We start from the raw sequence: 16879 nt of genomic DNA, 5'->3' as shown, positions 1-16879 counted from the left end.
GGAGGGATTGGGGGCAGGAGGAGAAGGGGACGACAGATGGTTGGATGGTATCAGCAACTCAATGGAGATGAGTTTGAGTAGACTCCGGGAGTTGGTGATATATAGGGAGGCCTGGAGTGCTGTGGTCCATGGGGTCACAAAGAGTCGGACACGACAGAGCAACTGAACTGAACTGAACTGAAGGAGCTCCTTGTTTCTTTCTGGTATAGCTACAGAATTCTTCAATACCCTTCAATAACCTGCCTGAGATCTGCTAAGTCCTAGCATTCTGCCTGGCAATTGTAGTTTAGCTTCTTTCCTCAAAATGTAAAGGACAGAAGCAGCCAAAGTTCACTGCAAGTCATATGTTTTTGAGAAGTATTACCAATAGTTCTATGGAGGAACAAAGAGAAGGCTTTTCACAGTTAGTTTCCAGGATGGAGCTTACAAAACGGTGGTGCAATAAAAAGAACCTTAAATTTGAAATTAAAATATCTGTTCTCAGGTCTACTAGCTATAAGACCTTGAGTAAGTGAACAAACTGCTGAGTCAGATTCTTCATTGATGAATTTGAATCAGTAATTCCTGCCCTGACAGATTACTTAGAGAATAGATGGTAGACTAGTAGAAAATTTTATCTATAATATACATTACTTGTAATATATATTATATACATTTATCTTTTTTCTTATTGTTACATTGAACCTAATTTATCTTAAACAATAAGCCTATATAGAGATAAGGGGCAATCTCAGGGAAATACAGATGACTGATGATCTTCTTGTCAAGAGACCTTCAAGAATGGCAGTTTGTCATGGTCATCAATTTGATTTTGGCCAGAAATGATGCATCCAGGAAGGCTGATTGATGCCAAGGAAACTCGTAAACAACTAATGTACAAACCAAAATGCCACTTTCTTTTTCAGTTTGTAGTTACATGGTAAGCTGAATTAATAATAAAAGAGTCACTTGGCAATTATGAGATTAGATTAAAGGGAACTTAGGTCATTATAAGGTAGGTTTACCTGTGTTCTGTTGAGACCAGTGAATTTCCCCGTGCCAAAGTGGAAAACGTCTCTGGTCTGGTGTCTTTCAGATTCAGCACTTCTCCTCTGCACATTGCTGAATTTATATTCTAAATTCTTCTCTGACTTCCCCTTTCTCTAAATTCCATGATACTATCTCCTCTTTTGATGATACACCCTAGATTTTGTAATATCACTAACTAAGCTACAGGTAAGTCACTATTCTCTGAGCCTGGGGTATATTAAGTCTCCTTCCATTATGTATTGATTTAAATTTTCCAACTGTCACAGTTCTAGGGGTGCCCCACTGGAACAACCTTAGGCTGCTATCAGGCACCTTTGTGTTCGCTGAATAGGCCAAGTGATTAGCCTGGATTTCTCATACTCTCTTAGCCCCGCTGGGCATATTATATTGCATATAAATTATAGTCATTTATCCAATTAAGTAGGGAAAATGGATAAGTTAATTTCCCCTGCCTACCTTCTATTGGGTTATGTTCTACCAAGATTAAATGAAATAGTTAAATCCTGCAAGCTCATTAGATTTTATTTGATTCTGAGAATAATTTTATGATTCTGGTCTCCTGTAGAAGAATAGGGCCTGTGGCCTAAGAAGTATTAGATGGTAATCTTCCTAAGCCAAAAGATAATTTCATAGAAACAACAAAATAATGGACATGAACCCAGTAAAAGGCAACTCTAATAGTTTCCTGAAATACACTTCAAGCAAAAGTATACATGTGAGATATAGATGTGTTCAAAACAAAGTGCCAGATACTATTCTTTTTCAGATAGACTTATCACTTTCAACAGTAAAATTTTTCAAATATTTAGAAGAGAGTTAATTTGATAAAAATTGATTTACACAAATGTATCAAGAACACATCTACTTACTGCACTTATCAAGAATCTTTTGTAAAGAAAAATACAATGGGCTGTACATTTTAGGCACTAGAAATATCAGAAGTTCCTCAGTATTGATGATTTAATTACCTTTTTCTGTTTATTTTATTTGTTCCAGATTTAATCTACAAAATTGAGCTTGCAGGAGGCCTGGGAGCAATCTTCCTCCTCCTTGTACTGCTTGTGGTCATCTACAAATGCTACAATATTGAATTAATGCTCTTCTACCGACAGCATTTTGGAGGTGATGAAATTGCAGATGGTAAGCTATCTTTTGTTGTTCAAGCTCAATTAAAAAGCATGAATTTGTGATTATGTAAGAGAATATCCCTATTCCTAGGAGATACAAGATGAAAAATTTAAAGTTAAAAGGGTATGACTAGTGCAATTTACCCTCAAATAATTCAGAAAAAAAATGCTTTTAATCTATCAAGAAAGAGAGCAAAGGTAATAAAATACTAACAATAGATGAACCTGGGTAAAGTATATATGGGTGTTCTTTAAAATGGTTTTATTTCTTGAAATTATTTCAAAAAATAGTTTAACAAGGAGATATTGGTTAGTCAGGAGATCAACCAGTGCTGTCAAAACCCTTACTAAGAAACAAATTAAGAACCAAATTTATTTTTTTCTCTAGAAAATTCAAATTTAGGTACAGATCATATTTAGCTCTTCCTGGCATCAAAGAAAACCCAAATTATTCAAGAAACATATTAATAGCCATAGAGATACTCGATTTAAAGCTAATAGTACATCTGGACCCACATATTTTGTGTGATTTTGTAACAATTCTCAAAGGTGACTTCAAAGGAAAAAAATTCTGATTGTAGCTTATAATTTTCTTATGTTTGCCATTCATGGCTTGTGGAAATCTTATAAATGAGATATTAGCAAAACATTGTACTGAGCCTGTTTCTTTGAACATTCAAAAATGAGTTAATTTTTCAAGAGAACAAACTACCATACTTCCCAATCAAAACTAATAAGAAATCATGACATATCACTCCTTATGCATACAGTCTTCACCAGCAAACTATTATAAGCCTTGGAAATGTGTGTATGGAATGCCCAAGCTAAGCCAAGATAAAAAAAGAAAAAGAAGTCCAATTGTAAGTCATTACTTTAAAAAGCCAAATTTAAATCTTAGTTTTCATTGTACTAGAATAATGAAAGTTAGAGCTTTTGTTTTGTTTTGAGATCCTCAAAGGAGAAGAGTTTATGATTTTGTTTTATTTTTATAGTGATAGGAGAAGGACAGAGTGGTGACGGTAACATCAAAATTTTTGAGGAACCTTTGATATTGGTCTTATTGTTACTATTATGTGAACAATGATATGAGTATGTTCTAATTGACTTCTATATTTTTGCAGTAAATTAGAGAAATGCTGTTTGATGAATACATGTGCATGCTTATTATCAAAGCAGTGTTTTCACCTAATGATTGTAGCAGCCTATTTAAAAGTATCACAGGCCCTTTTTCAGATATATCTTTAAAATGAGAAATTAAAGCCTGTTCTGACCATGATTATAGGCTCCAACAATATGTATGAAAATGTAGTCAGTTACCTTCAGTTTCTGTATACAATAATTAACACTGGAAAATCTGACTCCTTAACCTCTACACATAAAATAATGAGATGGAATATGCTATTGGGGAAAATTTCACTGTTTTCCAAGTGCCAATGAATGGCTAAATGGGAATAGCAATTAAGAGTGTTAAAGATGCATTGTCTATATGAAAGTACATGAAAGGGAGTCTACTGTGATTCACTTGCTTTAGGTCATGATTACAAGCAATTTGTTAAAACTTTCTGTAAGTGAGGTGATATAATTTACTAAGTTCATCTGAAATAATTATTTTCATCATCCATATCTGATAATCCAGACTAACTGATCAGTTGTAGTACATATTTGTAAGATTAAATTCATGCTAATATCATAGGACATTTTGCATCCATATCTTCAATATTGCCCAAGTGACCAAAGATGACAAGTAATCTAGAGCATTTTGGCTAGAGAATTGAGTGTATTGATTCCAAACCAATTATTTTAGGGAAAAAAATGCAATGGTGGGGGACTTCAAGGGTTTTCAGCAGGAAGGAAAATTAAAATAGTTTATATTCCTACATGGAACTTGTACCTTAAACACACAATCTCTGTACTAGTTGAATGGAATACTAAAAAGTCAGCAGATATATAGTGAGGATGAATAAATGAATATTAAAAGCCTTTTAGATATATCCAGTTTCGTGATGCCAAATGTCAGCTAGATAGCCTATTGAATTTTTCATTTCTTTATTTAAATATTTTGACATCTCAAAGACACACCATAGTTGTACCCATGTACCTTTTGTTCATGTTTTCTCTTTGATTCATATCCATAGTAGCATTTCCTGAAAGTCGTTATAAAATGCCGTATTTTTTATAAAATAAAATCTACTTTGACTTCTTAAACATATTTGATATAATTAATTTCATTTCAATTCATCAATGCTTGCTTAATTTATTTGACCTTTGAATTATGCAATCATTAAATACTTACTAAGTGTCTACTATGTACCAAGCACCATGAATGATGTATTTACTTACATATTAAATATATTCTTCATCTGAATTAATCCTATACATACACACACTGGTAGTATAGTAAGCATTGGGGACATAATAATCCACAAAGTTACACAGTCTTTGCACTTTAGAAGCTAAAGGATTTAGTACTATGTTTAGCAGAGGCCCAGAAGAACTGGCAACCCACTCCAGTACTCTTGCCTGGAAAATCCCATAGACGGAGGAGCCTGGTAGACTGCAGTCCATGGGGTCGAGAAGAGTTGGACACAACTGAGCAACTTCATTTTCACTTTTCACTTTCATGCATTGGAGGAGGAAATGGCAACCCACTCCAGTGTTCTTGCCTGGAGAATCCCAGGGATGGGGGAGCCTAGTGGGCTGCTGTCTGTGGGGTCGCACAGAGTCGGACACGACTGAGTGACTTAGCAGCTGCAGCAGAACTGCATTGTAAACAGGAACCACTTCCTGATGGTGAACAGGATTAAAATGGGAAGGACAGTGTGACAACAGAAAAATTCTTCCACAGACAGTTTGGTTCCCTTCATCATAACTTCTCTCTTCTTTGGGAATAGCATACCTATGGTGATGACTCTGCCAGCCCTCTCCTTTATAATGCATTGTGCTGTTTTCTGGCTTCTCAGATGAGCATAGTCAGCATGATTTAATAAAGAGGAAGGCTCATTAGCCTCACATAACAAAGTGGTGTTGCTGAATGGCCATTCGGTTTTAAAACAATTTTTAGGATTTGCTGTTAACCTTTATTCGCATCGTATCGTATCATTGATATTGCTTTATCTGTCTTGCTCCTCTTTGTGAGCAACAGCTGTGGCTATTCATGAGGTTTTCTTGGCTGTCTACATAGAGCTGAAGTGCATTTTTTAAACTGTGGCATCTGTGTCACTGCTTGCTCACTAGCTGGCATCCTAGGCCTTCTGGGACATCTGACATAGTGGCTTTGAGAGCTCTCTTCCTGCTCTTGCCAGTTACCATAAGCTCTTCACCTTTAGTTCACCTTAAAGGGACATAACTGAAACCAGGAGCAACCATTTTCCAAAGAATGATGTATTTCTAGAATGTTATATACAATTTGTTATCCAGACATGTTGAAGGTTAACACAAAGACATCCATGTTCTTTGTCATAACTTGACTTGAGATATAGCAATATTTTTCTGGAAAAAAAAAAGTCTTGATCCCCCGGAGAAGGAAATGGCAATCCACTCCAGTATTCTTGCCTGGGAAACCTCACGGACAGAGGAGCCTGGTGGGCTACAGTCCATAGGGTCTCAAAAGAATTGGACATGGCTTAGCAACTAAACAACAACAAAAACACCACCTATATTAGTGTATAGGTGAAGCAAATAGGGACAGGAGCAGGAATATGGAGATTAGGCATAGTTGGAGGGCAAATTGTCATAGTCTGGACAAGCAATGGGGCAAGAGTCTAGAAGTTCTGGCCAGATGGGTAAAAGAGTCAGGTAGTCATAGTGGATGGCTAGCTCATAGTAGATGCCCAACAAAAAACATTGTTGAATGAATTAATAAGTAGTTGAATTTCAAGAGGTTTATAAGTTAAGAGTTATCAAAGTCAGAGGAAACTAGAGTCTAGTCTGACATTATGGAGTTTGAGGCAGCAACACCATCTATCAAGAAAGATGAAATACATTCTGCTCATAGAAATGGATCTGTTTGTCCTTTGGCCTATTTTATTCTTCCAGCTGTGTATCATCAGCAACTCTCAGTCCCAGGTGAGTAATTATAGCTGGAGAAAGTCAAGGGCCTGCAGGTGCATCCTGAGCCTGATTGGAACAGGGGCAGAGGTGCTAGGATTACCAGGAGGTTCTTACATTAGCATTGCTTGTGAACATTCTCACTTCCAAGTGGTGTTTTATGCATAACAGTGGAATGTGCCTCATTTGTAAGCCAAGTGATCTCAACTATTGGGGCAGTCCTCCATGTGTGTGTGTTCCTAAGCAATCAAGTAACTCAACCAAGGCTCACACAAGTCTTATCTAGCTAGAGGACAGGCTAAAGGGAAGCCTCCTGGCTTCAAGCACCATCTTAACATAAATAACCAGGGTTCCTTTCATGTGGGGGTAGTGAAGCCTGGAACTTTACTAGAATTAGAACAATATAATCCTGACTCAGTTATCACTAGAGTAGTCAAAGGGGTCCTGTGTGCTTCTTACCATAGTGTATTTGTTGTTCTTGTTTGGTCTCTAAATCATGTCCAACAATTTGCAACCCCATGGACCATAGCCCACAAGGCTCCTCTGTCCATAGGATTCTCCAGGCAAGAATACTGGAGTGGGTTGCCATTTCCCTCTCCAGGGGAATCTTCTCAACCCAGGGATTGAACCCAAGTCTCCTACACTGGCAGGCAAATTCTTTACCACTGAACCACCTTGGAACCCATAGGATATTTATATCTCCTTATGTGCCTATCATGTATACCTCTTTCAGCAGTTAGAACCAAATTATTAATGGTATAAGGAAAATGAGTGGCTGCTTCGTTCTGTAAAGTATATTTTGGTCAGGTTTTAACTATAATCTAATCAGGTCTGTTTTAATGGAAAATATTTCTGTGCTTTAGAAACAAAATCTGAAATGTTTTCCGGTCTTTTAAAATTATTTGCAAGTAACTAGTTTTAATAAATACTAATAGTTCCATATGAATCTAGACTCACCACATTAAAAATTTTTCTATAAATAAGGGAATTTTAAAAACCACTATAACTTTTCCAGTGTGTCCCTTCTAAAACCAGTGGGGACTAATACTTTGAGTGGCTGTAATCATTAATAAAATCAGGGAAAAATTCTGTGTGTGTATACACATACATACACATGCACATTTTCTCTTTGGGGAGACTGGCTCTGAGCCAATACAGCAACAGAGGAAAAAATTACATTCTTAAAGCACAGTTAACTCTGACTAAATGGGTGAAGGGAAAACCTAATTTGGCGATATTGGAAGGATGTATATTTTTAAACAAAGGCTTCTTTTGGAAGTTTGTGTCAAATTAGTTGACCGTGGATTGAACAAGAATAACAGGCAATGCACTTGTATAAAACCCAGCTGCTGTCTCTAATATTTGGTAATGAACTGCATTTTGTATATGAGGATGACGACAGTAACCAACTGGAAGTATGGCATTTGTTTCAAGTAGAGTCTCCAGGAGTGAAGCTAGATTATTTCAATCTTCCACACTCCAGAGCCCAGCCTCTTTTGGATCTCTTACACATATTTGTGCAAACAAGGTATAGTCTGTGACCAAGTAACAGAGCCAAGCCAACCAGCACAGAAAGAGTTAAGATTCATGACTTTGGTCTACGTAGTCCTTCATTCAAACACACTGAGCTAATCATTCACACCAAAAGTTACAAATAATTCTCTTTTATTCTGTCAAAACTATATGTTGCCCATTGCATAGCAATTTCAGTTCATATCCCATGACTATAACTGGATTGTGTTGAAATGTACTAGGTTTCTTACGGCATGGCATGTGACTTATTTTTTCTAATTGTTAATGATGGTTATTAATTATACTGCTTATTCTAGCCTGTTAATTATTACAGATATTTAGTCCTGAAAGAGAACCTGCTAATCATACATACAACCCTTTTGTTTTTCTTTGTATCTAAGACAACAAGGAATATGATGCGTATCTCTCTTACACAAAAGTGGACCAAGATACTTTAGACTGTGACAACCCTGAAGAAGAGCAATTTGCTCTTGAAATTCTGCCAGATGTGCTGGAAAAACACTATGGATATAAACTATTCATCCCAGAAAGGGACCTAATCCCAAGTGGAAGTAAGTACTTTTGAGTTTTGTATTTTAAAAGTTTGGTTTCACTTAAGAAGTTATATGGAGACTTCAAATGTCAGAGCCAAGTATTTAGTTTTTTTCTTACAGGAGATTTTATTAAATTCAAAATTTTCCCCAACACCTGTGTTATGACTTTTTAGCATTCAAATTTTTTTAAAGGCACTCTCACCTATATTTTAGGTATGGTTTTAAAATTGTGATTTAATTGTACATTTTACTATATTGCCTTAGTGCTCTTAGAAAAATGAAGATCCTTTAAAAATTGTATAAGTCAGATCTTTTTTTGCATTTCAGATTTTCAACACATTTCAGTTCCAAAACTGACCTTCTGTCATTGTGTTTCTACTTATACCTACAATCATTGTCACTAATAACTCTGAATTTAAGACTTGATATTCATTTCCAGATTTAGAGAAAAATCCACTTAAAAAAAAAAAAAACATAACTGAAAGACACATGTACCCGAATGTTCACTGCAGGCACTATTTACAATAGCTAGCACATGGAAGCAACCTAGATGTCCATCAACAGATGAATGGAAAAAGAAACTGTGGTACATGTACACAATGGAATATTACTTAGCCATTAAAATGAATGTATTTGACTCAGTTCTAATATGGTAGATATTATACAGAGTGAAGTAAGTCAGAAAGAGAAAAACAAATATCATATATTAACTCATATACATGGAATCTAGAAAGATGGTACTGATGAACCTATCTGCTTGGCAGCAATGGAGACACAGACATAGAGGACAGACTTGTGGACACAGAGTGGGAAGGAGAAGTGGGACAAATTTAGAGAGTAACATTGAAATATATATATTACAACATGTAAAATCAGATAGCCAGTGAAAATTTGCTGTATGATACAGGGAGACAACCAAGAGGGGTGGGATAGGGTGGGAGGTGGGAGGGAGGTCAAGGGGGAGAGGGCATACAGATACCTATGGCTGATTCATGTTGACGTATGGAAGAAACCAACACAATATTATAAAGTAATTATTCTCCAATTAAAAAATAAATAAATAAAACTTTAAAATGTATATTAGACCATGGGGCATGGCACCTCACTGTGTATTTAAATTCCTTTTGAGGAGTTCTAGACTATGGGGCACTCCAGTACTCTTGCCTAGAAAATCCCATGGATGGAGGAGCCTGGTAGGCTGCAGCCCATGGGGTCGCTAAGAGTCAGACACGACTGAGCGACTTCACTTACACTTTTCACTTTCATGCACTGGAGAAGGGAATGGCAACCTACTCCAGTGTTCTTGCCTGGAGAATCCCAGGGATGGCAGAGCCTGGTGGGCTGCCGTCTATGGGGTCGCACAGAGTCGGACAGGACTGAAGCGACTTAGCAGCAGCAGCAGCAGACTATGGGGAGGGCTTGAGTGCCACTTTTCAATTATGCTACATATTGAAAGTTATATTTGAGTTTCCAGAATAAATTCAGGTTCAAGTAAAAAATATGCTTTTTTCCTTTTACTGTTCAGAGTATTGTACAGAGTATTGTACATGGTAGTATAAGATAAATACAGAAAAGATATGGCCCCTACCCTCAAAGAGCTTAAAATGTCATTGCAGGAAACTAAAAGTGCTAGAATTAGTTTGCATGTATATATGAACATCCCTGGGAAGAGGAAATTAAACTGTAACCACAAATCAGAACATAGTAATTTATATACAAGGGATAACAAAATTAAAAAGCTTATATTTTCAGTACTTAACTGTATATAGAATATTTTCAGATACATTGTTTCATTCCATCCTTAAGAACAGGCACTATTATCTTCATCTTACAGATGAGGAAATAAGACCTGAAAGAAGTCCAGTATCAGTCAGCTGGCAAACGGTAGAGATGGAATTAGAACCTAGATCTGTTTGGTTCTCACTCTTCATTATTTATTCCTCAATAATGTTAATTCAAATGATCAGAAATCCACCATGGTCACTAGCTGGCATGAAACAAATTGAAACAACTGAGTTTTGGTTGTTCATCACTTTTTCTCAGCTTGCATATACTTCTGTATATGTCTGGGTTTTCACGTGAGTATGCACACTTACACATTCATAGGAAGAAACCAGACAATATTTACTGGTACACTACTTTCAACAAATGTAAGACTTCCTCAGATTTCTTACCTTGGTCCTCACCTCTTTTCTTTCTGTAATTTCCTTCATTTTTATGACTTGAAATGCCAGTTCTACATTGATTGAGCCCCAGGGAACATGCTGATACCTCAGAGTCATTTTTGATTCTTTGGTATCTCTCCCCCAAATCCAGTGTCCATTTGTATCTTTTCCATGATCACTTCCACCATTCTAGTATAGGCCCTAATCAACTCATTCCTCCATGCCTATTACTCTTTGCCTTCCCTATTTTTCCTCTCATCCATCTAGTCCCACTAATATGTATACCTCCTTCATCATGTCTCTCCCCTATTCAATAATACTTCACCATTTCTTACAGGATTAAATCTACTAACCCTTAGCTAAACACTTCTACAGTCTAGTGCCAGCCCAGATTTATCTCCTAATTTTTTCTCCTACCATTTCCCTTACCCATTCCTTACTCATTTCCCTTACCAATTTCCCTTACCCATTCCCATACTCTAGCTAAACTATGCCTTTCATGTACATTGTATGTCCTTGCAATGCTTTTGTTCATGTTAGTCTTCTATACCTTTATAAATCCTATTTATCCTCTCCATATCACTGCCTCTGTGAAAACTCCATAATGATTTCTCTAACTCTAGAGTACATAGGGTATAATCACTTGCTTGACTATAAATTTTGTATTCCTGTGATATTTTGTATTATTTTTGTATATAGCTTTATACCTATATGTATGTCTTATCTTCTCAGTGAGATTGTAAGCTCCATGAGGGCAGGGACTGTCTCTCATTCATCTACATACCCCTGTTATAATCTAACAAAATGCCTGAGCTCAGTAGATGCTAAATAGATGCTTGCTGATTTTGTTTTAATAGTGTTAGTTTAAGACAAGAGGAAATGAAATAAAAGTTTTAATATTTGCATGACAGTATCTGAAAGGCCTTTTAAACAAGTGAATAAGAAAGCTAAAAAGAAGCTTTCTGCTGAAAGAAAATGTAATTCATAGGAATAGTCTCAGTCCTAATGTGTATTTTTCTCAGATTTTAGAAAGAACATCTACAAGAGGTTGAGGCTGATCATTAGTGAAACATCAAAAATATCCCTTTAGTATTTTTTGTTTAATTCATTAGATTACTATGTATTTTTTGCATTTTTTGCCAAGAGCATCTCATTAACTATCAAAATTCTGCAACATCAATTTTTAGATGGTGTCCTAAGTTGTATTCAGATAATAGCATTACCAAAGTGGAATTTATATTCTATGTCAAGTCACCTTCAGTAGGATTCAGTGTGGATTCAATTTCTGCTTTATTGTATTACAAATTTGTTGGCAACACAATAGACAGTCTTTATCAACCCCACTAAGTGACTTAAAAATGTCACCCTTCATGTCTGAACATGTCAACTTTGATTATCTTTCTTCTGACCCAGAAAGCAATACTTCAACATTGTGCACATCAGGAAAAGAAATAGGGACAACTTGGAACAAAGGTGAGCCTCTTTACCTGAGACTCAATAGAGGACACTTGCTTATTATATAAAGCAGTACCTAGTGTGCATGGGTCAGCATGAGACCCATGAGACCCAGAGTGAGATCATGAGAGCAAGAGAGATATATCTGCAAATTGTGTTTTCTTCATTCTTTGTTTATTTTGATGACTTGACAGGTCAATTGAATCAACATGCTGTATCAATTTAGCCAAACAGGTGGTAGAATATTTTATACCTCACAGAGTCAGCTGGTTGATTGGCGAAATTGATTAGTTGTTTTGGTGTATCATAGACAGGCCTGAATGTCCTCCTTGACCATGGGATGTGAGGCTTATACAAGTCGTATTTCCTAGCATGAAAGTACAAGATTTTAATTGAGGACTGTAATACACAGCATAAGGGATAATAGGAGGTTGATGCCTTATTTATCCTAGCATTTAAAGAACTTAATATAAAAATACCCAAGATGATGTTGTTAGGATGAAGAGGGATTTTATAGTCCGTATAAGATCATTTTAATTTTTTGAGATGATACAACAATTAAACTAAGCAGGGAGTTGGATCCTGGGTACTCAATGGTACACAGGAAAGCTGCTTTTACAAGTAAAAGACAACTATGCAGTTTTCAGATGCAACCACTGGAGGGTGTTTGATTTTAATCCTTCCTTCCTGAATAAGAAAATTCATGTTCTCTGAATTCCGATTTGTGAGTGTAACCTGCAGAAGTTCTTAAAAAGGCCCTTTGACAATTTTTCCTTTCCATCAACATTTCAGAGCTGGCTGAGCAGTCACTGTGTCACGATTAACGAGTTTTTCCTTGGCATTTTTAGCACGCATTCAGGAAGTCAATGAAGTATATGAATAATATACTTGATTTACACATGAATGACAGAGTAGAACATTTTGGACTTAGTGTATATGTGTTATTAAAGAAGCTTCTATGGTCTGTAGTCGCAGCCATTGGTACAGATTTAACAGGTTATGCTATATAAATATAGACACATTCCTGTGGGGGGGCACTAGTTACAATATTATAAGCTGTGTTTGTCCCTCACATCTCATTTAAAACATGTTGACCCAAGACTGCTCCTTCCTCTAAAAACTAGCAGTGAGGCCTTTGAGGATTGTAAAAGCAGACTTCATAATATCATTCTTGACCTACAACAATAATTTTCTATGAATCAAACTAATGAAATATTTTAAATAAACCCATTCATGTTTAACACCTTCATTTTTTATGTATCTTCAGTTTCTTTTTCACCACTCTCATGGTATTTCAACTCAACCTCATCAACACACAAATCTCTCCAATGCATACAGTTTCAAAAGTACATAAATGTGTCTCCCTTACCTTATGTCCCCCTCCCCCTCCCCCTCTCCTCCCCACCACCCACACATGTGACCATGAGTTCTCAGAAAGCTCTAATGTAAAGATGTCACTTTCCAAGGTGAAGGGTATGTAATTGTACCCTCCTTGCATGCCCTATTCGGGAAGTGTCCTTTGGCCATCATGAACCATCACAGATGGGAAAAACTGACACAAATATTTTTCCTAAATGCTAAAACTAGAAGTCTTTAGATCTGGACATTATTTTCCTGGCAGCGACCTACCTTTCCATTCTTGAGCCTGTAGCCAGAATCTTCCTTATGTTTTCTCAGGTTTGGTGCCTGAATGTGGCAAGAATTCCTACTTTCCAGTAAAAGTTTGGTCTGTCTCTTCCCAGGCTAGAAACATCTGTAGTAGAATAGCAAAAGCAACTTTGCTGCCAACAGGCATCTGAATGTCAGAAGTGACAGGCAACCAAAAGAAGGCCAGATAGAAAACACCCTACTCAAACTGCCTAGAGACACAAACTTGAGAAGTAGAGATTTTCTCACCCGTGCAGCTGCTGGGTTTTGTGGTGTAAAGTACTATACACAGAGCACATTGTGTTCATGGGGCCTAGTGGATCCTTTAGGAATGAACAGATGTGCTCTGAAGCTGACATGTGACCAACAGAACCCAGCTGTGCAGTTGAGATTCTGAGATTGGGGACATTTTTGGATGAGTACCATTTAGGCTTTTGAGTCCATCTTATCTCAGTGTTTCTGCAGAGATTATAAAACATAAAAATATAAAAGTTTTTCAACTGACCAAATGGAGAAAATAGCACTCTAAGACTGAAAGTAGAAGCAACCAAATCCTGTAGTTTTTGTTTGCCTTTTAAGAGAAAATGAGCAGGATCCTTAAGAGTGCATGTGAAATACTTAAAAAACAATTATAAACTGAGCTAGTTCTGGCTGAAGCTTTAGAAAAATCTATAGATGATTAAGTGGACATGAAAGAGAAAAAAGCCTTTCAAAAGTTTTTAGCTCAGTTTCCTCTTCTATCCATAGGAAGACTATGGGGATCTCTGTGTGAGTTATTCCTGCATTATTTCACCAGAGAAAGACATAGTGAATGAAAAATATTATCATGCATGTGGTTGATCAGCCATGTCTGTTGAAATTATATTTATGAATTTGGCTTCAAATATCAAATTGTCTTTCCATTTTTTTTCATGCTCAATTTTCTGTTTTTCTCAGTCAAGAATCCTAGGACTCCTTCAATAATTTAAGGTAGAAATTCTTATGTCTGATTACATTCTTGCATTTGCTAGACCTTCCTCACTATTCTAATATTCAGTTCTTTAATGGCCATGTGATTGTGCTGACATTGAAATGACAAATGACTGGAGAATACATCTGGTGTCAGATGATCCCTAGTCGCTTCTGAAGTAAGGCATGCAAAAAAAATTTTGTACATGGATCTGTAGCTATTCATTGCCAATAGTTTCTCTAATAGTTGGACATATTGGACATCATTCAAGTAAATTGTCCTTGGGGAGTAATAAAATCCTTTTCCAGGCAATCTGACGTCTGTGACCTAAAAAGTGTGAGGCAGGGGTGAAATGCACAATCATGGAAATTTAACACATTGTATACAATTTACTCACATGGAATAAAATTATATATGCCCACCAACCCCTTCATATTAGAGTCTATAGAGAGGGAACTGTAAACTGTATCCAAAATGACCAGCAAAATACTGTGGTCAATGGACTGAGGTTTCTCATTCAAAGTTTGAGGTAAAGGAAGCCTCTGTTGTGTAGCATTTCAAACAGAGCATCTACTTTTGGGGAAGCACAGACAACAGACACCTTAAAAAAGAGTTGAAGACCAAGATAAAATTGTCTTAAGTACCAAAGGAACCACAGAAAATACTATATAAGCAACAAGTTGTCTTGTTCCATATTTATCAAGATTGCACTGATTAGAATGACAAATCTACAGATTTTAGGGCATGAGGTTAAAAGAGAAAAGGAGGAGGGGAAGGACATTTTGCAGACTCTCTTTGTTTGCTACTCTCCACATTTTCTTTCTTTCAGTATTCTCTGAATGTGTTCTATTACCTACCTCTATTCTCAGTGAAGAAGTAAAGAGGAAAGTGAAAGAATTCAGAAATATGGACAACATTCCAGAGTAGATTCTGCCCACCATCATGCCTTCCTGTCCATCCATTGATGAAACGCAAAAGCAAAGGGTTCATTACCAAAAATGCAGTTTCCAAAGTCAAAACTAAATAAATCATGGTTTCCTGCATTCACAAAGACTCAACAAATCCATGTTAACCGTTGATCAGCTTATTAATCAGAATCAATTAGAACCCTTACAATAGTCAATAGAAAACAAAAATCCTGCCAAAAATAATTTTATCCCTGTGAACTATGAGCTATCAAGTCAAGGACTTGGAGGAGGGGGCAGGGAAGGTTTTTGTAGGGCGAGTAATATTACACACTGTTTAGAAAGCCCCCTGCTCGCCTCACACACACCTGGCTAAATAAAAAAAATTGTAGCCTCAATCTCTGTGGCAGACAACACAGACAGATTCTTACATCTGCCAGAGGCAGAAGCAAGACCTGAAAGCTTTCACATCAGCCAAGATAAAGAGTGAGGTTGTCAACCTGTGTAACTCTTTCAATAAGTTAGTATTAAGCATCATTATTTTAAATGCAGGTAGTATTTTCAGTGAGACTACATTATAAAGTAGCTCACTGTATGCCTCTGTTTATACCAGAGGTCTAATAACTTTTTCCAAATATATAGTGCTGAATAATACATTTTTTTCTTTGATACATGTGAAACCTGTATTATTTTTGCTGGTTTCTCCCCACCAGTTATAGGAGTAGATCCATCTCAATCACAGTCAGAAACCGTCTTGTTTTTAAGTTTTGATATATGAATCTATAGGTTTAATAAATATAATTGCTGATGGCTATTTGTTATGTAATAGTCACTAAAATTAGTAGAATATTATCAATTTTGACCCATACTATCTCACCCTAATGATTTGTCTGTTTAACTGATTTTGGATATACATAGCTGTGAGTATAAGCCTACCAAGATTCTATTATTTGAACCTGACAAAGTAATAAATTATGCTTTTACCTACAGACTAAGTATTTGTCTTTTAATTTTTAATATGCCTACTACCCCTGATAATGATTCTGACATAAGCAGCAGTGTCAACACAAAAATAATTCATAATTAATTAGTTTGATAAATCAAATGGTTAGTAGGTAGTAGCAAGACCACATGGAAATTTATGCATAAGAGTGATTTCTTCTTGTGCTTCTGCCTATATCCACAGTAGATTTAAAGCCTGGCATTTAGGAGTACTGAGATCTTTGGGGAAAGTATACACACCCCATTAGAAGAAACTTCTTGGGGCTGCCGTTATATTCTTCCTGATTCTATTTCGTACTTTTATTTCTCCTTTCAGTTTGCTTTTTTGCTTTGATTATAAGTGTCCTGTTTTCAAGTCACTTTTGTAGATTGAATGCTACTTTTTTAAATACACTGGAATTTTGGTTTATACAACTGCCTATTTTTTTCTTTACAAAATTGTGAAGATCACAAATATGTTAAGTGTAATAGCTTTGTTTCATATCTA

General features: G+C 36.3%; 1 protein-coding gene across 1 annotated transcript in view; it reads left to right on the top strand.

The window, feature by feature from the left end:
• Nucleotides 1-16879, top strand: part of IL1RAPL2 (interleukin 1 receptor accessory protein like 2) — a 1253914-nt gene that overhangs the window by 1231922 nt on the left and 5113 nt on the right. The window contains exons 9-10 of the mRNA XM_043459580.1: nucleotides 2026-2169; nucleotides 8117-8287. Of these exons, the coding sequence (XP_043315515.1) occupies nucleotides 2026-2169; nucleotides 8117-8287 (315 nt within the window). The remainder of the gene's footprint in view (nucleotides 1-2025; nucleotides 2170-8116; nucleotides 8288-16879) is intronic.

Source organism: Cervus canadensis, chromosome X (assembly GCF_019320065.1).
Source record: "Cervus canadensis isolate Bull #8, Minnesota chromosome X, ASM1932006v1, whole genome shotgun sequence".
Taxonomy (NCBI): Eukaryota; Metazoa; Chordata; class Mammalia; order Artiodactyla; family Cervidae; genus Cervus; species Cervus canadensis.
Note: the sequence above shows the minus strand (reverse complement) of the source record. Positions and strands in the feature narration are given on the sequence as shown.